The sequence below is a fragment of the Arvicanthis niloticus genome, chromosome 27, assembly GCF_011762505.2.
Source record: "Arvicanthis niloticus isolate mArvNil1 chromosome 27, mArvNil1.pat.X, whole genome shotgun sequence".
Taxonomy (NCBI): Eukaryota; Metazoa; Chordata; class Mammalia; order Rodentia; family Muridae; genus Arvicanthis; species Arvicanthis niloticus.
In genome coordinates this window covers 3,592,027-3,614,893 of record NC_133435.1, presented here as the reverse complement: position 1 = coordinate 3,614,893, position 22,867 = coordinate 3,592,027, and the positions used below count along the sequence as shown (strand labels likewise).

The following is a 22,867-nucleotide window of genomic DNA, read 5'->3' as shown; positions in this document are numbered from 1 at the left end:
CCTCTGCAGAGAGGCTGACCCTGCGTCACACTTCTCCATGGGCTGGCCTCTGCAGTGTGCCTTTCTGTCCAGGCTTTAGAAAACAAGCACAGAGGACGGACCGCATGCTCATGCTGCACTACAGTGCCTGGTGGACTGATTTTATGGCTAACCTCCTGCCCTACTCTTAAAGGAGCAGCATACGTGCATAAGCAAGCTATTTACAGTACACAAGTACAATACGACTGTCACATAAAAGCCATGGGGATGTTTTCCCTTCCATGTTAAGTTGGAGCGTGGTGTGTTCTGCTGGAGTGTTTTAAAAAATGACTGCAGGGATTGGCTGGGCTGTGTGCTAATTCTGAGAATGCAAACTGTATCTCGTTTAGAATGAGAAAAACAGCACTTTTCATATTTTCTACATGGACATGATTTAAAGAATATTTGGGGAAGTTTACTTTTAAAAAATATACAAGTCCTAATCAATGAAGGAAATCTGCAAGTGAAGAAGACTTTATAGTAATTAAAGCAATCTGAAATCAGTGGTGGCGACATCACCAAGGAATGCGTGCACACATCTCCCCGTCTACACGTATAAAAATACCTTATGACAGACTCCATTTATTCGGGTAATGGAGACAGGCTACTCAGTGTTATGGACTGATTCTGACCCTCAAGGATGTAAGCATTAAGTATCAAACATACTTTGCAATGACACATTTACAAAGTTAGGTTCCAAACAGATGCTGGGTAACATTTAATAATCAATGTAAGTTAGATTTTAAGAGTTTGATTTTAACGTTTATGATGGTGCCCATTTGTTTCTATGCTAACTTTGGGAATTAATTAAAACATTTTTAATTTAAAAAGAACTCTTTGGGGAAAAATAGCAAAAAATGGAATAAGGTTGACTTTAACAGTAAGTATGTTTTGTTTTTGCTTTGTTGTTTTTTTTTCAGATAGGGTCTCAGTGTTTAGCCCAAGCCCGTGAACTCAAGATCCTTCTGCCTTAGCCTCCCAAGTACTGCGACTAGAGATATGACCCACTTGCCCGGTTTAGAAACTATCTTTTAGGTAGTAAATAAACTTATCATCACCTACTTAACAGCTACAGATACTCTTAAAATAATCTTAAAGTAAATATTTCCCCAGCATTCTCTAGGGAAGACGGTAATGTTAGCTTTAGCTCGTACGAACTGAAACAGGTATTGATGAGGTCCAGGGCGGCCAGACAGTGCTACAGACATTATCAGAGGGTGCTGAGTCCTTGGATAGTCAGAGGCAGCCAGCATATTGTCTTCAGGAGTAGGAGGTTTATATAGAGGATACAGACACCGGCCCTGTGGGGATTCCTATGGCAATAAAGTCTTCTCTGAATGACTTAGGCGGAGAGTGGGTCACGGTCACTAGAAGGAATGTTTCTGGTGACAACTAGAGTACTAGATCTTTTTTAAAAAAAAAGAACCCCTCTTCTAAACTGGGAAATAGTGTTTAGTGATGTGTTAGTAACTCTACAAATCACAAATGATCTGAACTTTTCATTAGGAATTTTTAAATACTTACTTAAAAGTAGAGAGTAACCAAAACCATTATGCCCTTCACTCAGTTTAACTGTCGTTAACAGTCTAATTGTTCACTCTTATTTGTTGAAGTATTTTAAGAGAACTTTCTGAACTCATGCATTTTCACCGCTAAATGTGGTTTATCTATCTATATCCATATATCTTTATCTATATCTCTATACATCTCTCCCAATATACACACACACATACACACATACACACATGTGTGTGTGCAAACACACAGATATATATGGTGTCTTCTGGGGTGTGTGTGTGGCATTGGAAGACCAAAGGGCAGGGCAGCCTCAGATGTCATTCCTCAGAGCTGTCCACCTTGTTTTTTGTTTTGTTTTGTTTTGTTTTTTTGACAGTTTATGTCTCTTGGCCCAGAACTTAGTGAGTAGGCCAGGCTGGCTGGCCAGTGTGACCAGACATTCACCTATTTCTGTCTCCTTTGTGCTGGGATTACAAGTGTGTACCCATGCCCAGCTTTTACACTTAGATTCTGGACTTGGACCCAGGTCCTCATGCTTCTGAGAAAAGCACTTTATGGATGGAACTGTCCCCCAGTCCCATCAGCCTAGTTTACCAAAGGAAAGATGGAGGTTCACAGTGCCTAAGTGCCACAGAGTGAATAAAAGAGTGGGGTAGCAGATGTTCTGTGCTACAAGCCATGATGTTCTCCTACTGCATACACACAGTGTCCCCAGAGATAGTACTATAGCAGTGGACACGCTTGCCCCAAAGGAGAACACGCTGTAAGTTCTAAAACAAGGACAGTTCATCTTTTACATGTTATTGTCAGATGTTGTAAGTAAAACAGCCACGAAGGATGATTTAAAATCATTCAACTTCTACTGCATTTACTTAAAAAGCATTTGCATAAATATAAACCTATCCATGAGAATGTGTATGTCAGACACATGTAAATGAATCTTGGTCCCCTCCAGAAGCTCACAAAGAACCCACTAAATGGACAACGAGTGTTTTGACCTTCCTGTTAAGAAGAGGTGGGTTCTACAGAGCCTGTGATTGAGAGGCTGGGAGTAGGTGTCAGGATTTCCTTGAGTGCTATTCACTGGGTGGCAGTGACTTTATAGCTGAAGAACTGTATCTAGCCCAGCAAGATGTAGAATCGGAGGCTTTGGAAGGTGTCTCTGTACTTTTAGTTGTTGATTCTGTACTGGCAGAGAGCTAAGTGCTGGCAGGATTTTGGTACTGTCGTTTCTATGGCCCATCACAGGGTTTTCTATTTGTAAATGTTCATCCTTCCTCGCCTGCCTAAAGGCAATGTGGAGAATTATCAGAGGTTGTCTCACCTCTGATTGGCTATAATAAAGAGCTGACAGCCAATAGCTGGGGCGTAAAGGAGGAGTGTGGAGCTTCTGGGCAGAGGAGTGACACAGGGAGAAGAAAGCAGAGGAGGGAAATTTAGAAGCAGACACAGAGGGGAACAGACACGGAGCAGAGTGTAGCAGAGAGGTATAGAGCTAGCCACGTGTCAGGTGGTAGGCTAGAAGTCAGGGTAAGTTTAGAGTGGCAGGGATACTGCCCCAGCAAAGTGCCTGAGCTTTAAAGTATAGAAGAAGTCTCCGTGCCGTATAGAATCGATGGTGCGATCCTTGGCAAATCCCTCAGTATGATTCTCTCTGCTTTTACACGTATTTGGAGCAGAAGGAGTAAGAAAAAAGGGCAGATAGAATAAGGTAGTTGTGTGGAGATGAAGGGATACAATGGAAGGTCAAGACAGTCCAGCTGGAGGATGAGGATAACGAGAAAGGCTAAGGATCCCTAAACTGTCTCTGACCTTGGTCATTGGGAGGCACGGAGTTGTCCTGAGCTCATGAGTGGGAGAAAATGAGACTGTTGGTAGGGGATGGGTTGCTGGGCTTAGGACCTGAGAAAAATGAAAGAAACAGAATTGGGTAACACAGAGGTTAAGGAGAAAGTGACCCCAAGCAGCACTGGAGCCCAGCAAGCCAGATGTCAGGGGCTCACAGAGACTCCGAGATATATATAAGGTATCATATAAATCAGTTATTTTTCAATTCACTAAGTGCCTGAAGCAGAACTTGCACTGAGAGACAATACTGAGTGCTGTGTGCCTGGAAATCAAGCCCACATGTGCACATCTGTAGCAAACTACCTTAGGAACACAAGAAACAGGGCGCATGCACTCACCTCTAGCTTCTGGTTCAAACTGCTCAGCTCAAAGGGCATTTCTTCTTTGTTGGAGGGTTCCTTTCGGTGAATTTGGTTTTGCTTCATCTGGTGTAATCTCAGCTTTTCGAAGTTATTGGTTAGCTTAGAAAACTGCAGAGGCCAGGAGACAGTAACAGTCACGTACAACTGGCTTTTCATGGTGTTTCTTTGTCACATAGCTCTTTGAAAACTTAAGTCATGATTAGAAAGTGCAGTGAAACTTAAATGTCCCAATTACTGAGGATGGGACCTGTTATTAAAACTCAATTACTGAGGCCGAACGTGATTCTTCTTCTGTAACTGTAAATCTGGGCCTTCGTTAACTGCAGCAAGCTGATGATTCATTTGATGTTTGTTTTAACTGTGTAGGCAGCAAAGCTAACAGTTTTTTTTTAAAACACACACAGAATTATTTTTTTATTTTACTTAATGCCATCTTGTGCTGACAATTTTAATCTCAACAACACAATTGATGTAACAGCGGCTCACACTTTCATGGATGCCTATAGTATCATGTCATAGCACATCTGAGCAGGTTTCTGCATAACCGTTTATTGTTTCTGTTCATTCTTTCCGTGCTGAAAGTAGTAAGGTGGCTGCTGAGCTTCTGCTGCCTGACCCTGGGTCCACTCACTTGCTTCTCCTAGTGCATTCTTTAGCAGTCCCTGGGTGTTTGTTAAGAGCTCATCTCTTCTATTGGATCATCTCGACAACACATCTGCCTTAAGTTTTTAAACTTAGTAACACACTGTGGTTTTGTCTTTTCTTTTTACTTCCAACTTCCCTGTATAATCACTTCAGCTTTGGGTTGCCATCTTTGTAGGGGGGCAGCAGGGGTGGGGGAAGCCAAGCTTGGTTGCCATTATGTCTTAGATGCTCTGGTCTTAGCGCAGAAATTTTCTTATACGAGCTGCCTTCTAGCGGTACATGCCTGAATTGCAGGCACAATGTAGACAGCTAGTTTTGTAAGATCCTATCAGTTAAATAAGCGGCTTCAAGTGTTTCTTATTCCACTCTTAATGGCTGAATCCCCTTTCTAGAGAAGATGCTTAAGGAGGAGCGTTGGATGCCTCAGGCTCCTTTAACTGGTTTATTAGATGTGAAATCTTTGTTTTCTGAGAAAAGTTGGTGGTAAGAGTTCACAATCAAACTACCTTCCCTACCGACTCAGATACTAGGTTAAACCCCAGCAGCTTCTGGGCCTGCAGTGCTGAGGCGATTCCTGCCCATCTGTGGTGGGAGACAAGACTTTGAGGAGAGCCTAGTTGGGGCTGCAGTGATGGGAGACAAGGAAATCGTCACCCCTGTCATGGCATATGCGAAGGCAACGTATCAGTAGCAAGATCAACTTGTTTCTTTCAGCTACTTGCTTCATGGTAGCAGACATCTGTATTTTGGGTTGCTGTGGAAGCAAGCCTATCCCTACCTATCAGGAAATATCCACAAAAGAGAATTTTGGTTTTTATTGTTCTCATAGCTAATAGTAATAAGAAATTGCCTCTAGAGAAACAGAAAGTTATTTGTCTAGTACCCTGCCATAGCAGAGGCAGTGCAGATGGTATCTAAGCTGACAGTCTATTACGAGAGACAAATCAGGACCCATAAGAGATAAACATGCAGGTAAGACTCAAGAACATTTGCTTGTATATAAAACCATTAAAAAATTAACACAATGTTATAGGTAAAAATATAATGTTACATTTAACAGATTCTCTTACTTGAGCCTTTAGGGTCTGTAGCTGTCCTTCATAGTTCTGAGTCATTACGAGATTACATTTTTCTAGACTGTCCAGCTTCTGTCGAAGTAACCCCACCTACATAAAAAAACAAACTTTACATTAGTTCTTTCCGTACTTGACCTTAAAGAAAACCAGAAAATGTGCAAAGAAGTGCCGTCCACGGAGAGGTGCTGCATGGAGCCAAGAGCAAATGCTTGTCCTGTAGCTCTTAAGATAATGCTAATAACTGAGTTCACCGTAACCGGACAGCGCTAGCCCTTCCTCTGGCTGTGTGTTAGGATAGCGTGGAAATGTGTTTAACAGAAGATCCTTGGAACTGTTGCATTTTAAATTAATATTTAGAATTTACTTCATATCATCTGTTTGGGAGGCTGTGCCATTGTTACCTGTGTAAAACTTCTGCCGATGCAACTCAAAGATTTCCTGTTGGTTAGGTTCCATTCCTTACCACTTTAGTGGCTCTATGGATAATTGTCATAATTTATAAGAACTAACATATTAATGGGAACATAAAAATGTTTAAGAGTACTTGTTAAGACTTTGGCTTATTTTCTTTAAATGCTGACAAGGCGCCTACTTACAAAACTGTGTCATCAGAGGTCTTTGCATATGCCAGGTCCAGTAGACCTGCCTTTCCTGAAAGGGAGACAGGAACCAACAGCCACATCCACCGGCAAGACACTGACCCATCAGCTCTGCCAAAATCAAGTTCCATCCGGAAGTCAGCAGAGCGGGAAAGTGGCTGATGAAGATGTCTGTAATGATGTGGTCCCTGACTGGAGGGCTTTCTCCTTTCATGCTTCTCCCAGAAGAGCTGGGCATGTACGTCTGCATGTGCTTTTCCTCATGCCCAAGGTCTGTGCACCCCCACATTCTCCTGTGAGCACCAGCTCAGCACTGAGCAGCCATGGGAGAAGGAAACCTTTCTAAGTGGGCACGGCAGGCACATGCACCCGTGCATCCGTGGGTGTGCCCACACACAGGCACACTTTTATCCACTTACTCTCCTTTGGCAGTTTACTCTTGATATGCTTATTTTTACAAAATATTTTCTAGCAGATCAGAAGTAGCAAAGGCTCCTGAACTCTGCTGAAAGCATTCTTACCTTTTTTTTTTCCCAAACAATATTATTTCACATCTATCTTAAATGTCTGTTTACATCATTGGCAGCACTGATGTGGTTAAGTCTGTCTCCATCAGTAAATATCCAGTTTAGTTTAGTCTCTGCACTTATTTGATAGCATATACTTAACACCATATTTGCCAACAGAACTGTGACAAATGAGTTTGGTGTGTGGGCACTTTGCTGACATGTGTGCTCAGTACCTCCTGGCCTTTCTGGTCCAAGCAAGTCTGTGCGTTGGCCAATTCTTGATCCCGAAGGTCTAACCGTGTCTCTAAAGCCCGCATCTTCCTTTCCCAGTCCAGCTTCTTGTTGCTTACCATGATGTCTATTTGTTCCATCAGTTCCTGAAGCTCAGCTTCACAAGGAGAAGCTCTGGGAAAAGCAGAAAAGTCGGGAGGTTTCGTAAGAGAATGGCGAGGCAGGAAGGATTTCTACGTTACTCCGTGCAGCTTGGCCACTTCCTTAAATGGAGCAATTGGTTAAGTGGGAAGGAGCCTCAATGCTACTGGCTAGTTACTTAAGTAAAAGAGGTAATTTCAGAGCTGGTGGTACTTGTCTCAGTTGGATTCTACTTCTGTGTTGTAACACCATGACCAAGAAGGATTTGGCTGACACTTCCACATTGCTGTTCATGTTGAAGGAAGTCAGGACAGAAACCCAAGCATGGCAGGAACCTGGAGGCAGGAGCTGATGCAGAGGCTGTGGGGAGTGCTGCTTTCTAGCTTGCTTCCCATGGCTTGCTTCCCATGTCTTGCTCAGCCTGCTTCCTAATAGAGAAAGGACCACCAGCCCAGGGATGGAACCACCCACAATGGACTGGGCACGTCCTGATCAATCACTAAGAAAATGCCCTATAGCTGGATATTAGGGAGGCATTTTCTCAGTTGAGATTCCCTCCTTTTGGATGACTCTAGGTTATGTCAAGCTGACATAAGACTAGCCAGTGCAGTACATATATTCTTATCTTAAAAAAAAAAAATCTTATCACCACCTGTAATCCCAGAACTCAGACTCAAGAGGATTGCCCAGGTAGCCAGTCAGGACTATGTAGTGTATTCTAGGCATTTATCCCAATAAAATAAAATAAAAGAAAAGAAAAGAAAATAGAAGAAAACAAAATAAAAATTGAGACTAAACCAAATCTAACAAGCAAACACCATTTTTTTTTTTAGAATATGCTAATCCTAGGGGATATGGTAATTCTGAAAAGTCCTAAGCACCTAGGGATCCAACAAGTGAAAATAGACACACATAGACATCTGTCATACTTCAAGGAGGTTTGACAGGCACAGTGGGACATCAGTCAGCTCCAAAGTCTCATGCTCCTCTGTACAAGGGTCAGACACTGGACTCAGCTTCCTACCTGCTGACTCCTGTGTGCAGATCCTTTTGACAAGAACTGGCTTAAAATGTATGGTACTGACCACAACAGCCCTCCAAGTCCTCTGTTTTCAGAATTACCTAAACCATCTGAGCAATGCTGTCTCTTTAGTTTATCCAGAAGACCTGGAATTAGAGAGTGTACCAAGTGTCATTTGGAAGCATCTCATGTTAGTCCTGGACTAAGGCTCCAAAGGCTTTTTCAATTTTTGTTTAAAACTTAAACCCAAGGGAAGGAAGTATGCCAATTCTTTCATAGAGAGCATGAATAATTTTTAACTGGAGTCACGATGTTAAGAGGACTAGAACCATGGCCTTGCACTTGCACACTGGTTTTTCCTAACTACTTGGATTACTCTTTGGTGCAAATAAGATTTCTTTTCTCTGTTAGTGCAGGCTCTGAGTAAAAAAGAGTCGTTAGTCTTGATCATAACTATCTCACCATCGCCCAGGCAATGCTCCACACAGAGGGAGTGCTTCAGCACGTAGTGAATGTTCTAGCATGTGATGAGTGCTCCAGCACATGGTGAGTACCCTAGCATGTGGGTAGTACTCCATCATGTGGCAAGTGCTTAGTTCCTTGGCATGTGGGAATGCAACATGTTAGGGGAATTAAAATACTGGCCCAAAGTAGAGTGTGGCATAATGGAATCTACTCCATTGGTATTGTTAACTTAGTAAATGAATGGCTTATCTCCTATCTATGACTATGGTATGATAAGTCTGAACACAGATCACACAGGTCATCTAAGTCCCCTCTTGATGCAGCATCTGCATTCTTTCCACATGAATTTCCTAGGAGAGTCTTTCACACAGCGCTGATCAGATTGAATACGCCTTTGACAAGCTTGTGTGTCAATAGCAAGTATCAAGTGATGCCTGTAGTTTGTCATCTATTTTGCAAACTCATCATTGTGATACCGCCCAGCACAGGTCTGAGATTTCCCTGAACAGGCAACTGTCACTCTCTGAGATGACATTGTTTCAGCAGAAAGGGTCAGAGGTACTGTTTTCACAGTGACTTGTTTCCCACTCTCTAGTCCTACTATGATCCTGAGGTCATCTGGGATTTCCTCCACAGTGTGACCACGCAGTACTGAGTCATCGTTATGTGGGCACAGTATGGCTGTGCTATGTCTTCTCAGTGTTCCGCATCAGAACCTGCAGATTCCAGTGAATGGTGGCCAGACCTTGTGACAGCAGACTCTGACTTACATTGCCCTCACCAGCCAGTTTAGAAAGCCAAACCACCAAGTCTGCGGTGTCATCTTCAGATGGTGGGAAGTGGCCACTGGGCTTCTTTGATTTTTGTTTCCTTTCCCAGCTATGAAACTAGAGAAGGCCAAGTATGTTCCTCAAACCAATCCCTTGGGATGCCTCACTTCTAGTTATCCTTTCTGTAACCTCTCAATGCCAAGAGCCCACAGCCACAGCAGACAAAGTCTAGCCTCTTCTGCAAAGCTTTTCCATAGGCTACCCTGCCTAGCTGCAAATGCATGTGTTATATTCAGTCTTCATTGTCAACGTGACTAGACTTCCGACTCACCTAGAGACAGTACTCTGGGTGGATCTGTGAGTATGTCATGAGGGAAGTTCAGCTGAAGAGGGATGATCTACCTTAAACTCAGGTCAGTTGACTGGATTGAGTAAAAGGGGATTTGGATCAAGAAAGCTCAGTGAGGACAGACATTCAATTCTCTTTTTCCAGCTAGAGATGCAAGACACCAGCGGCACTGTCTGCCTCATCATGATGAACTGGATCCCTTCAAACCATGAGATCAGATAACTTTCTTCTTTTGGTGGCTTGAAAGAGAATGGCTTCCAAAGGCTCATATGATTGGACTCTGGTTGGAGGAGGTGTGTCATGAGGGCGGACTTTGAGGAATCTGAAGCTTCTCTCATCCCTACTCAGGTCTCTGTATTTGTAGACCAAGATGTAATCTCCCAGCTCTTCCTCTCACCGTGTACTCTAAACCTCTGAAACCATAAGCCCAGTGAAACTTGATTTCATAACTTGTCCCAGTGTTTTGTCACAGCAATAGAGAAGTAACTAAGACACTTCCATAGGCTGATTTTGACAGACATCTTGTCATGGAAAGTAGAAAAGTCAATTATACAGAAAACTGCTAGTGAAAAGTGACACCATTGCTGTGGCCCCCTGATCTTGTGGTTCACAGGCCTTTGGGTCTCTTTCACAAAATGGAATTGCAGGCTAGAGGAGACCTGGGATGCTGTAAGCAGAGTTTAATGGGCTATTCTAAAGGACCATCCTAGAGGAAGAACTGAATGACAGGAGACACAGTGGCAACGGAGGACATGTCCTACAGCAGCGGTTCTCAATCTGTGGGTCACGACCGCTGCAGGGTCGCATGTTAGATATCCTGCAGTATGATTCTTAACAGTAACAAAATTACAGTTCTGAAGTAGCAACGAATTAATGTTATGGCTGGGGATCATCACGGCATGAGGGACTGTATTAAAGGGTCGCAGCATCAGGAAGGTTGAGGACCACTGTCCATGAGGCTTCTATCAATAACATGGCTATGTTCTGTAAGGAATTGGCTTCTACTCTGTCCGTATCCTGAGAACTCAAGTGAGGCTGTGTTTAATGCAAAGGACTGGCTTGTTTGGTGGAGAAAGTTTCAGGACAGCATAAAATCCAGGCTGTGCTCCTCACAGCTCGGCATGACTGGTCTCCGTATCCTCATTTCCCCCCTCATTCATACTCCAGCTATACTATGATAAGGATCTTTCTTTACTTTTTTTCTCATTTTTAAAATTTTCTCTCATGGGTCCTTTCAACATTAGGTATTACTGTATCTCAGTTTTAGAAGAGTTGACCGAGGAGCCCAAAGAGAAGAAAAAGAAGCTCTTGGAGTCATCAGACTTGGGGACTGGGTGGACTGTGTCCGCTAAAGGCATGAAAACTCGGTCCTTATCTTTGGGTTTATTGTGGAAACAATTCACTAGAGAAGACTCTGGGGTCACACTAGATCCTCTGAATTAAGCTTTGGACCAGAGAAGACAAAAGGGAGAGGGCACAGAGGCCTGCGTGGTGATGGGGTAGTCTGGAATTAAGCGTCAGGAAATGACATCTAGAGAAGCAGAGAGAAGAGCACAGAAAGCTGATGATATCAATGATGGGGGAGCAGCGGAGGTTAGCCGTGTGGAGGGTGAGTGGGGAGGAGAAGGTTGTGTTTAGACCTAAGGCAAGGGCCTCAGCCAGTCTTTTATCTGTGTTATCTGAGTTTTGACATCACATAGTGTGAGATTTTTGTGCATTCTGGGTATTAACCTCTTGTCGGTTAAGTAATTTCCAAATACCTTCGCCTTCCCTGTCACCTGACCCGTGGTCTGCCAAGCTGCCCATTCTGTCCGTTGGCCTCTGTGTTCTGTTGATGGTGTCTGTCCGTCGATAGGAAGAAACTCTTTAGTTTGATGGAATCGCATCTGTTAATTTATGTTTTCATTTTCTGTATTCAGGGTTCTATTAAAAAAAAAATCATTGCCAAGCTCAAGGTCCCTAAAATTTTTGTCTTTTTCTAGTAGTTTTTAAGTTTTGGGTCCCTCAGTTCAGACTTTAATCCATTTTGAGTTACTGTTTGTGTTTGGTGAGATGTAGATTCTTTCTGTTATGTGGCTATCCACCTCGCCCAGCAGTTCGTTCAAAGGATTATCCTTTTCCCATGTTTCTAGTGACTTGTAAAAATTCAGTTGGCTGTAAACCCATGGGGTTATTTCTGGACTTTGTTCTGCCTCATTGGTCTGCGTGTCTGCCTTTACACTGATGTCATGCATGACTGAGTCTCACCGTGTTCTGAGATACAATGGCCTGAGTTGTTCTTTCTGCCCAAGACTGCTTTGTCTATTTGGGTCTCACCACAGTGAGAACGGCTATTGTTAAAAGGAAAAGAGCAAGTGATAAGATGCGCAAGAGGAACCTTTGTGTAGCATTGGTGGGAATGTCACCTAATGTAGCCACCTTGGACGTTTCTAAACACAGAGGGGAACTACTATATGATCCAGCCACCCCACCGCAGATTGTACACCCGAGCTGAACTAAATTTACATGTGGAGAAGGGACCTTCAACCCAAATCTATTGCTACTTACAAGAGCCAGGATATGGACTCAAACCAAATGTTTACCTGAAGGTGGCAAAGAGAAGGTGGTACAAAGGCCCAGTGGAGAACTATTTAATGTTCAGTAATAAAAACCTATGCAGACCTGACACATGTGATAGCATGGATGGAGCTGGAAGACATGAATGGAGTCCTCACAGATGGACAGACAGACAGACAGACAGACACCATCTACTCCTGTACCCTTGGGGCAGCTGCTCTCATAGATGATGATGCATGGCCTTTGCCAGACTGGAGGGAGAGAGGATGAGAAAGAGACATGGGACTGCAGACAGCAGCGAGTTCTGGTACCCTGTGACAGAACACCCTGAAGATGACCAATGGTACACAATCAACACGTTTGTCAGTTAAAAAGGACAGAAGTTTAAGGTGACAAGCAATGCTAATCACAATCACCTGGCTTCAGCTCACTCTACCCTGTGTGTACATGACTCAGTCTCTCAGTTGTACCTCCCGAGTATATAATGTCATTTGTGAACACATAAATAAAACTGGAGTTCACAGAAGACACATGGAAGTATCTAGAAGTGACCAGGGTGATGCAGCAAATGATGGATTCTTCCCTCAAAGAGCTTTGAAATACAGGATTTTTTTTGGGGGGGGTTCCTTTGTGTTGTTATTTGTTTGACTGTGTCTCACTCTTGCTAAGGCTGGCCTAGAACTTGGGATGTAGCTCAAGATGGCCTCAAAATGACAGCAACCCTTTTGCCCCAGTCTCCTGAATCCTGGCATTGAGCGACTACTTCTGTTTTCCTATTCTGGTTCTTAAAAAGAGAACCCAGCTGCATGGTCAGCAGCTTGCCAGCTTTCTGACATTATCCAAACAAGGCAGCTTTGAAATTCAAGAAAGCACATTAGTAGTTACTATAAGGCTGTACTGGGAGGGATAGAGATATGTCACCAAACATTGGTCTAGAGCTCAGAGAGAGAAAAGGCAGCTTGTCATATGACTAAGGAGGCCATGGGAGGAAAGAGACAGAGAGAATGTGTGTTTTTTTAGGAGACATGGAATCATCTGAAAACAAGTTTTCAAGGCTGGTGAGCAATTTCAGGAGACCTTACCTTTGTCAACATCTCTTAAGAAAACTCATTCTGAAATAAATTACATATTCATTTGCAGGCATGTAATTCGACCTTTCAAAGGTGGCTCACATCAGATACTGTGGCACATGAGACACAGATGCAGGCAAGGGGGCTGTGGAGGTGACCCAGAACCTGCCCACCACAGCCCTGTGAGCTTACAGTGGCCAGCGTGGCTCCTCTTCGACAGGGCAACAGAAGTGCTGTTCTTCGAAGTCCTACAGGTCACAGCTCCATGGCTCCCTCACTCAAAACTAATTACTGAAGCATGGACAGGCGTTTCCTCAGGCACTTTCCTCTCCTTCCAAACGGTGATTTACCATTGCCCTTGGCGTTTGCTGAGTTAGCAGTAGTCAATGCCTATTTCCACAGAGTATGACGGAGCCTCATACTCCACCCAGTCTTCTCCTCACTGGAGAGAAGCTTAATGGATGTGGAAGTGTTATAAACCACCTTGTTCTGAAGGAGGGGTGCAGAAATGCATGAGCAAGGGCCTGTCTTAAGCCTTTAGCCTGACAGTGAAAGGGAGCCCCCAACAGAGATGAAATGCTCTATGACATCTCAGCGTCCCCATTGACAGAAAAACTTCAAGTATCACCTTTTTTTTTTCTCTGAATGGGGGATGGTATGCTGTAATGAACACATCACAGATATCCTCTGTGATGATTTTTCACACTGGGAGCAACCTTTAAATGAACAGACGGGGGCAGGGTGGGGGGGGGTGAGCAGACAGGGGGTGAGCAGAAAGGGGAATGAGGAGACAAAGAGGTGAGCAGACAGACAGGGGGGATGAACAGACAGACACGGGGGGGGGGTGAGCACACAGGGGGGTGAGCAGACAGACTGGGAGGAGAGCAGACAGGGGTTGAGCAGACAGGGAGTGTATGTTGGAAGGTGCTGGCCTCTTCTTCAAGGGGAAACTTCATAACTGTAAAGAACACTCAGACTCCCCTGTCCTTACATAGTAATCCATGTAAGTCTGCGGAAACAGATAATGAATGTTTATTCTCACACGCAGTGCCTGTGCTGTGTAAGCCAGTCTTCAGGACAGTCACCTCCATCCCTTGGTAGAAACAGGTCAATCTGAGATGTTGGTGGCTGTGGTTTGAGGACAGGACTTCTGCCTTTCCCTCTGACACCAGGGTCACTAGACCTCAACAGGAAGAGCCAGGTAAGCAATGAGATGATCTATTTTCTAATACTAGACATTTAAAGAAATAAAAATGTTTAAGAGATACTCTGCTTTCTGCATGTTTGAAATTTCCTACGAACCTTTCTTGCTAGCTTGTGCTGACTTCTAGAAGTTTCTGCAGTCTCAAGCCCTGAGTTTCAGGCATCCATGTCCAATGCTGTTCACAACTGGCAATTCCACAGGATGTCGTAGACTCTTAAAACATCACATGTTCAAACAGACTACCCAGCCCTTGTTGCTCAAATCCACTTTCATTCCCTTCTGTTCTGCATCTTTATGTGACACAAGTGCTTCCAGTTGCCAGGAGTAAAAATCTTTCTGATCAGAGAACACTACTGGTGCCAACTCTGGTCCATACCCTAAATTCTGACCTCTTTTCATACCTAGTGATAAAACCTGACCAAGACATCATCATCTGCTGTCCGAGCTATTTTTGTCAAGGTGTATTTGGAGTGCTTCTCCTGAAGGTGAAGACTTGTGTTGCCTTGTATGCTGAAGCACAGAGGTGGTGGGACCTTTAAGGTCTGGCTTCGTGGAAGACAATTTGGCATTGGTGGGACTGTCCTCCAAAGAGACTTAGTTCTTGCAGGAATCTGCTTAGGTCTTGTGGGGCTGAGTCTTGAAGAGAAGCCTAGTCCCTGGGTGTCCCCAGCCTGCCACCTTCTCCTCTGCACACCTCCGTCTGATGCTATTAACAGAAACAGCCAGGTAAGGCTGCCTGCTCTTGAGCTTACAGCTTCCAAAACTGAGTTAAATATACCTCTGTTCCCTTACAAACTGTCCAGCTTTAGGTATGTTGTTATAGAAACAGAGAAGGGACAATAACCTCCCCAATATCCATCCACACTTTCGTTCTTACATATTAACAGTTTTCATGGTATTTGGAATGATGGTTCCTTAGCACATGGTATCTTCAACAGTGAGGTGGGGCCTCAGTGTTATCGCTGCTCAAAGTATCTCACTCTACTTTGCCATTCTAAGGGCAGGTGTATATCCCCGAAGACCGGCTTGAAGTGAGGTCTGGACATTCCTGGGCTACTGATTAAGAGCATGTCTCATCTTCTACATCATTCTCCATTTCCTTTGCAGTACCAGGGTTTGAACCCAGAACCCTACAATGACAAGGCAAGTGCTCCTCCACTTAGCCACATTCCCAGACCCACCTCCTTTTCTGAGCTGTGGAGATACCAGCATTGTGGATCATCTGATCATCTGTCCTTTCTGAGTTGGTGATTTTGTTGACTGACTGATATTTTCCTGTTCTTGAACCACTTGAAGGAGCATGCAACTTGATCATGCAAGATAGGTGTAAAAATGTTTGTGCTTTTTTATTTACCATGAGATAGACAAGGTTTGGAAGGTATTTGCATAGATAAAGCTCGCTGGCTCTGTTGTCTCCCAGGCACTGCCATTTGCACATATTGTTGTGCAATGGCTTAGCAAGAAGAGCCAAAGGCAGCTGCTCGGAGTGTTTGTGGGAACAACAGCAAACGTCCCTGCTGACTTTAAGGCATAGGCTACTTAAGCAATGTTAGGAGGTGAAAACAGTGTGTTTCGGGTGTTACCCTCACAGGACCCCCAGGCTCTGGTCAGGACGCTCCTGCTGACAGCTGCATGTCCCACACATTTCTGCTTCTCCCAGATTCCATCTTTTTTTTTTTTTTTTTTTGCACCATCCTGCTTCTACCTAATTTTGAACTCTTAACTCCTTCTCCTTTGGTCTTCTGCATGTGGTGATTATGCTGCTCTGCCTTTGACATCACTTCCAATAGTGTATCCTTCCCGTGTGAGATGCTCTTGCTGTCATTGTGGTGTGACAGGAGATGCATGCTGCCGTTGCTGGCTTAAGTTCAGCTCCTGTTGGTCCTTGGTCACCTTCGGTTTTGGCCCTTTTTTCTTTACTAGCTCTGTTTCTAGCTTTTCTTCTTTCTGTTTCTTGACTTTGGTGGAAGGAGGGCATGGCTTTGCCACTAGCTCTATACAATGAGATCACTCCTTTCTTCAGAGGTGAGGGACTCCAGAGGCTATTCACATTGCTAAGTGTCCTGTGCCAGGTGCAGAGGCTCTCAACCGTTCTAGGGGGTTTGACCATGTTGAAAGTCTAGGTCAGGTTAGATGTGCCTGATGCCAGTGTTTATGGTTAGGTTTGCATAACTCAGGCCTTTCCCCCTTTAATCTAACAAGTGGCCAATATACCCAACAGCGCTCTATAAAAAACTGCAGGCAAATGTGGGTTTTTGTGTGTGTTAGTACTTCTTAATCTTTTTCTTACATTGTTTCTAAGGCATCCCCTTTCCCTTCCTCCCTCCCTCTTGAGTTTTCTGTCTTTTGAAGTCACTAATTTAGTCTCTGCAATCAGCCCCATGCTAGCTTCAGAGTCTACCTTCACAGATGCACCACACGCACACACCAGGACCACTCTCCCCCTCCCCCATCTCTTTTTTCCATTAGTTCTTCATTCAAGACACAAGAAGTTAGAGCAACTTGTTAAGTGAGACTATCCTAGTGAGAATTGGATGTTGGGGGTTAGTACAAGCAGTGTGGGAAGAGCAGGAAGGTGTAGTCTAGGCAAGGATGGTTGGTCTGGCCAGGAAGGTGTGGTATAGGCCGACTGGAAGTCAGGATCAGTCACAGCAGTCAAAAAGAATTTTCAATTACAGGAAGAGAACACTGTTACCGTTCATTATGGTCCTGATGTAGGGGCTTAGGTCAGGAAAATCAGAATTTCTTTTTAACAACTAAATAAAACTGAATATAACCCATCACAAAATGAGCAACTGAAGCTGTGACTGACTCTGTGCCTCTCAGGGGAAGGACCCTTGAGGGTTAAAAAGACACACAGAGGAAACAGTGTTGCGGAGGGCTTTTGGAATCCAGGTGGGAAGCTGTTCTTTAATAACCAATCTATCTCAGTTCTCTGGAAGACGAGAAGAGTTTGGTGGCTTGTACAGAGGCATTCCAAGTTTTAGAAACCATGTGACAAGAGTCTATGAAAGAGATCAATGGCTCAGGTCTTAGTTACAGCATGCAAAGAATGCTCAGAATAGAAGGCAAAGTAGGAGAGTCAGCAGTGGAGAACAGGGCTTTGGATAAAGATGTATGAATCCACAGAATTTGGATTCATACAGATTCATTTGGATTCATCCTTCCTCAAGTCTTACTAACATGAGGCAAATGGATATTTTTCACTGGACACATTAAACCTACAAAGGCAAAAAGAGTCGAAGCCAAGTAGCAACCTGTGATGGTTACTATTGGCTGCCACCTTTTCAGGATCTAGAATCACCTAGGAGACATGCCTCTGAGCGTGCCTGTGAGGGGAGGAAGGAAGACCACTCTAAGTGTGGTTGGCACTCACCATGGGTGAGTCCTGGGCTGAATAAGAAGTGAGTTCAGGGGCCCAAGGAAAGCAACTCACGGGACAAAAAAAGATGGGCAGTTCCAAACAGAGACATTTGAAAGAAACTGGGGAGGAAAGGGGGAACTTCAGAAGTTTGTGACATCAGGATAACTAACTTCAGGAGCTAAAAATGCTGAGCAGGAAAGAAAAAAAAATGATCCATGTCAGACTCAGAGATGGACATGATTTATAAAGTCATAAGAAGACTATCGAGGCTACCAAAATCATGTCATATTGGGGGACAAGGGAGTCAAGTGTGTGTGTGTTTATGTGACTGGGAGCAAGGTGGGGAGAAGGGGAGAGAGAGAGAGTGCCAGTGTAAAACTCAATAGCTGATGCCTAAAATTGAAAAATCAAAAAGCAGCAATAAACACATTATTTTTAATACTGAGTTAGACATCAAAAGCCTTGGGCCAGGGTCCCTGCCAAAAGAATTCACAGTGGTTCCCTTTGGGAGTAGAAAACTGGCCGGGCACCAACACAACTAGATTTTGCTTTATAATGTTTTTGATAATGCATAGAACCTAATGAATTTTTATATTTGTGTGCATACCCTTTTCTTATCAGTGTTTGATATATATTTTGTGTTTGTGTGGTTTGGAGTTGCATAAGCTCACAGAAGGTGCTAAATATTTGTTGAAAGTGAACTGCTTCAAGAAACACCAGAGGAACACGTGTATAAACTTGCTAACAAGTCCCTGGAGAACCACCCACATTTACTGATTTCTAAACATGAGAGTTGGTGGGCTCTGAGCTCTGGAGACCATGGTTCAGAACATCTGGCCACATGCCTACCAGAATGAGCAACAGCCTTTCAGAGCACACTCTGGTATGTATTTATTAACTTCTGTAACTAACTAAATATCTTGTACCCATATATGTCTAACTCTCTCCACCAAATTGAGTTCTTTAAGGACCAGTTCTGTTTTTAAATAATCTTGGCATTTCAGGGGTTAACACGAAGGACAAGGTACTTTGTTTTCAAAGAATGAATGAAGAGGACTAGCCAGGCCTTCAGCTTTGCAGGGCTGCACAGACAATCTGCTGCACAGGTTCAAGCTTGAGTCCTCCAGTCTGTCTTACTGTACCCCTGTGTCACAGTCTCTCTAGGGACCCAACACAAGCTTAGTCTGACCTGGCTGTGCTGTGAACTCTAAGCAGGCTTCCCCTTTCACTTCAATGCAATCAATGTCCGGTGTAGAAAAGATCCAGGGATTGGAGCTACATATGCTTAATTCAACTCCTGCCTCCTTCACCGACCACTATCCTACCCTGGTGTAAATTCTTGTTCCCATCCCCATATCTCTGAGGCTCAATAGGGCAGAGTCTGCAGAGATGCAGCAATGGCTACTCTGTACCCTTCAACTTACAGTGCAGTTGGCTGTAGCTGGATAGGGCCATTATATGCTGAGAAAATGAAAAGGTTGAAAATGTACTGAATTAACCTAAGGGGTCTCAGCATCAACAGCTCAGCACTCAGAGGCCTGTGGTGATGGAGACTTGTCTGCCCTCACGGATGCAGCACTAACCATGAATTTGAGCTCACCGGCATCGTCAGACTGAATCCACAGATTACTGGTCTGGAGGAAAGACCTAGATTCAAAATTAGAGAATGTTTTCTACTGTCCTCGAAACCATCCTTTTTTTTTTTTTACAGTTTCACACAGGCATGCAGGAGACCAGGCAAGCTGAGCAATCCCGAGTCCAGCACCAGCTATATATGGAATTTCTGAACTATAGCTAAACATACGTACAGGTGGAGAGCAAGTTTTTGAGCTTTCTTACAACTAAGTGAGACTGAGTTCCGGCCAATGTTAGTGAACACAGGGAAGCCTGCCATGTCTAGGTCAGACTCCTAGAAGTCAAGTCTTTCCTGCCCTTGCTTCCCCCTCATTAAGAGCACGACCAGGATGGAAGGCAAACAGTCAAGATGCTGGAGCTGGAGCTAGAGCAGTCAAGCACTCTGGGTGCAGAGAGGAAACCACTCACTCTGACGTAGAGATGGGCTTTCATGTTACGTGAGGCTGTACATTGTGTGTGTGTGTGTGTGTGTGTGTGTGTGTGTGTATGTGTGTCAGGGGCTCTGGCTCTACTGTAATGTATTCTGTTTTTTTGTTGAGTATAAGGGCTATGGCCAGGAGGTAGGGCTCAAAATGTAGTCTTAGTTGTTCATACGTCTCTACGTTCCTTTACCTGATGTCAGAGTCACAGGCGGAGCAGAGTCACTGGAAGTGAGACGCTAGAATTGTGACTAAGTGTCAAAAGCAGCCACAGTCAGGATTGGGCTCCGAAGCACCTCTGCTGCCTCAATCTGAGCCAGCAGAGGCCAGATGCCTAGTGAAATCGCCATGGTGCTGATGCAGAAGAGACAGGGCAAACAATGGTGGAAAGGAATTTGGTCCTTTTTTCTACCACAACGAATGTTTACTAACCCCCATTCTAAAATACCCAAGTCTTGCTGTGCTGTGGAAATATATGCATTGTGGGGCTATATCTAAATGTTGAGAAAATGTGGCCAGTCTTAAGAACAGAGGCAGAGAAACACTCATCACAGCGAGAAGAGAGCAAGCTGGCCAGGAAGTGCTGTGCTGTGGATGTGTTAAGAGCTGAGGAGGCCAGCGTGGGTCCAGAACCTATAATGCCAACAGTATCAGTCAGGAAGTACTGTCTTCCAGGGTACAGACTCAACATCAGAAAGACTCACATGAATAGATATGTCATAAGTTACTTGAGATTTTCTCAGTCTACTTACTGTCCCCCACCCCCAAATCAGCTCATCCTTTTTTTAACCATTCATTTCTGAACTCATGCTTCCTCCAGGACTTTGGGCATAGATGAGCTAATTAAATAGAATTTCTGAAGCACTTACCCTGCTGTAGTATGGGCTTGGGTCTCCATGCTAAGAAATATCTACATCTGGCTTGGTACTTCTTGATATTTAATCTGTGAGAAGGGAAATTATTTAGAATTATAAAATGCTTATACATATTAATATAAAACATAATATTTTTGCTGTTGGCAAGCCACTTAGTATGGGTTCTCTGAGCATGGAAGCTCTTGCTTAGATAAGCACAGAAGGCCCACAGTGAGGCTGGGGGTAGGGTTTCTTTGGCTTTAAATTCCCACACAACTAGGAATGCTGACTCAGCATTAGTTTGAAACCAACATTCCTCCTTAACTCAATGGCAGCTAGGTGCCAGTTGCCTTGCCGAGTGCTCGGTTCCTAATTTCTGCTTTGAGAAGCCCTGTCTAAAAGTCCTCAGAGTTCACATCTTAGTGGGGTCCCTTTCCTTTGCCTTTGAGTGTATTCTTTCATTGGCTTTTCTTGACCTCTGAAAAGAGTGGATAAAGCATGAAGTTTAGTACAGAAGCCCAAGAACAGGCACCGGAGAACTGATCCAGCAACTGGAGGTCATCGTGCATAGAGGGCACTGGTCGGGTAGCTCAAAACCACCTAGCTCCAGGCAATCAGCTGCCCTCTTCCTCCCTGGCAGCATACATGCCTGCACACACACACACACACACACACACACACACACACACACACACCACTGTTGTCCCATTAGTGAACTAACCTATAAGAATAAATGAACAAAGTGTTAAAATGAACTTAACCTTTCTAAGAAGTATATGATCTAGTTAAGTACCTGAGAAGAGGAGGGGGGAAGAGAAGAGGATGAAGAGGAAGAAGAAGAGGAGAGAGGAGAGGGTAAGGGGAGCAAGAAGAAGAAAGAGTGGAAGAGGGGGAGGTGAAGAGGATGAGTAGGAAGAAGGGGAAGAGAGGGGAGGGGGAAGGGAGAGGAGGAATCTTCACTCAGGCTATTTAGCACTACAGGAATTGCAACTGTGGGGCAGACACTGGAGGTGACAGGAGACAGAACTAGATCAGAAAGTTCAGACAAATAAAAGGGAAACTGAGGCACAGTCCTGGGGTCTGTTGGAAGCAGTGGTCCCAGCCATCCTCTTGCCAGCTGCTGCCTAGGGGAGGGATAGGTCCTGGGTCCAGAGAGTCCACCACCTGTTACCTGTACTGCTTGCTGTCTGGAGAGGTCTGCCCTGGCCTGGGCTGCGGGTCCCGCCCGCAGCGCCCGCCCAGCGCCGTTGGCTGCTGATCCCCAGTGGGTTACCATGGAGACGCGACCTCCGCACCCGTCTGCTTCCCTCTAGCGGGAACTCCCCAGCACTGGCGCGGTGAGTCCCCAGTCTAGTGCCTCTGAGATCCGCCCATCCGGCCCGCCGCACCTGGGCGCGAGACAAGCGCGGGAGGACACTGCCCAACCCGGGAGCCGGTCGGCCACCAGGAGCGCCCCAGAGACTGGGATTTCTAACCCTGGGCCTCAGCCCTCTTCCCAGACTAGACCAGGGTTGGGAAAGAAAGACCTCCAGGCAAAGACCCTTGAATTCACCTTAGTAACTTCGAGCTGGGAATTGGTTAGGCTCACTCCACTGTCATTCGCACCATTTAAACCTCTCTCTTCCTCACAATTCCCTGCGTCCTTGGAAAACTGCCGGTTAGGTGGATCAGGTTGTATTGGGGACAAGGGAGTAGCTTCTAATGGTGGGAACCAACCCGGGTCCTTGGTAACTGATTCCAAATTCTTTCCTTTTTCAGCCACATTCTAACCACAATTGGTGACAGAATCTCAGTCTGACCCTGTTGACTTCATTGAAAAAATGACAGTATATACCATATATATGTATATATATGTATGTATATGTATATATGATATAGAATACACACATAGATATAGAAATCACAATACACTGATACTTGTACTATTATACAAGTCATATATAATATATGTGTATGTATGGATATTTATATGACACAATAAGACAAAGAAATCACACACTGATACATATACTATTATACAAGTCATATATATATATGTAATATATATGTATATATATGACAGAAAACATGATATAGAAATTACATATGCTCTGATACTTATATATATATATATACATATATACACATACACACACATACACACATACATAGGTGTGCCAAGCAAACTTGCTAAGCACTTGAATTGGGGGATGCTGCTGGGCTTACTTTAGGAA

General features: G+C 44.3%; 1 protein-coding gene across 7 annotated transcripts in view; it reads right to left on the bottom strand.

Annotated features, from left to right (window-relative positions):
* Positions 1 to 22,380, bottom strand: part of Deup1 (deuterosome assembly protein 1) — a 71,117-nt gene extending 48,737 nt beyond the window's left edge. For 2 of the 7 annotated variants that reach the window (XM_076926001.1, XM_076926006.1), the window contains exons 1-5: positions 21,826 to 21,955; positions 20,670 to 20,743; positions 6,809 to 6,980; positions 5,462 to 5,557; positions 3,723 to 3,854 (exon numbers count right to left, since the gene is read on the bottom strand). In XM_076926001.1, the coding sequence (XP_076782116.1) occupies positions 3,723 to 3,854; positions 5,462 to 5,557; positions 6,809 to 6,980; positions 20,670 to 20,698 (429 nt within the window). In that variant the 5' untranslated portion in view covers positions 20,699 to 20,743; positions 21,826 to 21,955. Of the gene's footprint in view, positions 1 to 3,722; positions 3,855 to 5,461; positions 5,558 to 6,808; positions 6,981 to 11,312; positions 11,417 to 20,669; positions 20,744 to 21,825; positions 21,956 to 22,206 lie in introns of those variants that run through there. The other 5 variants (XM_076926002.1, XM_076926007.1, XM_076926005.1 and 2 more) reach the window with 5 other exon arrangements.
* Positions 22,381 to 22,867: the final 487 nt, after the last annotated feature.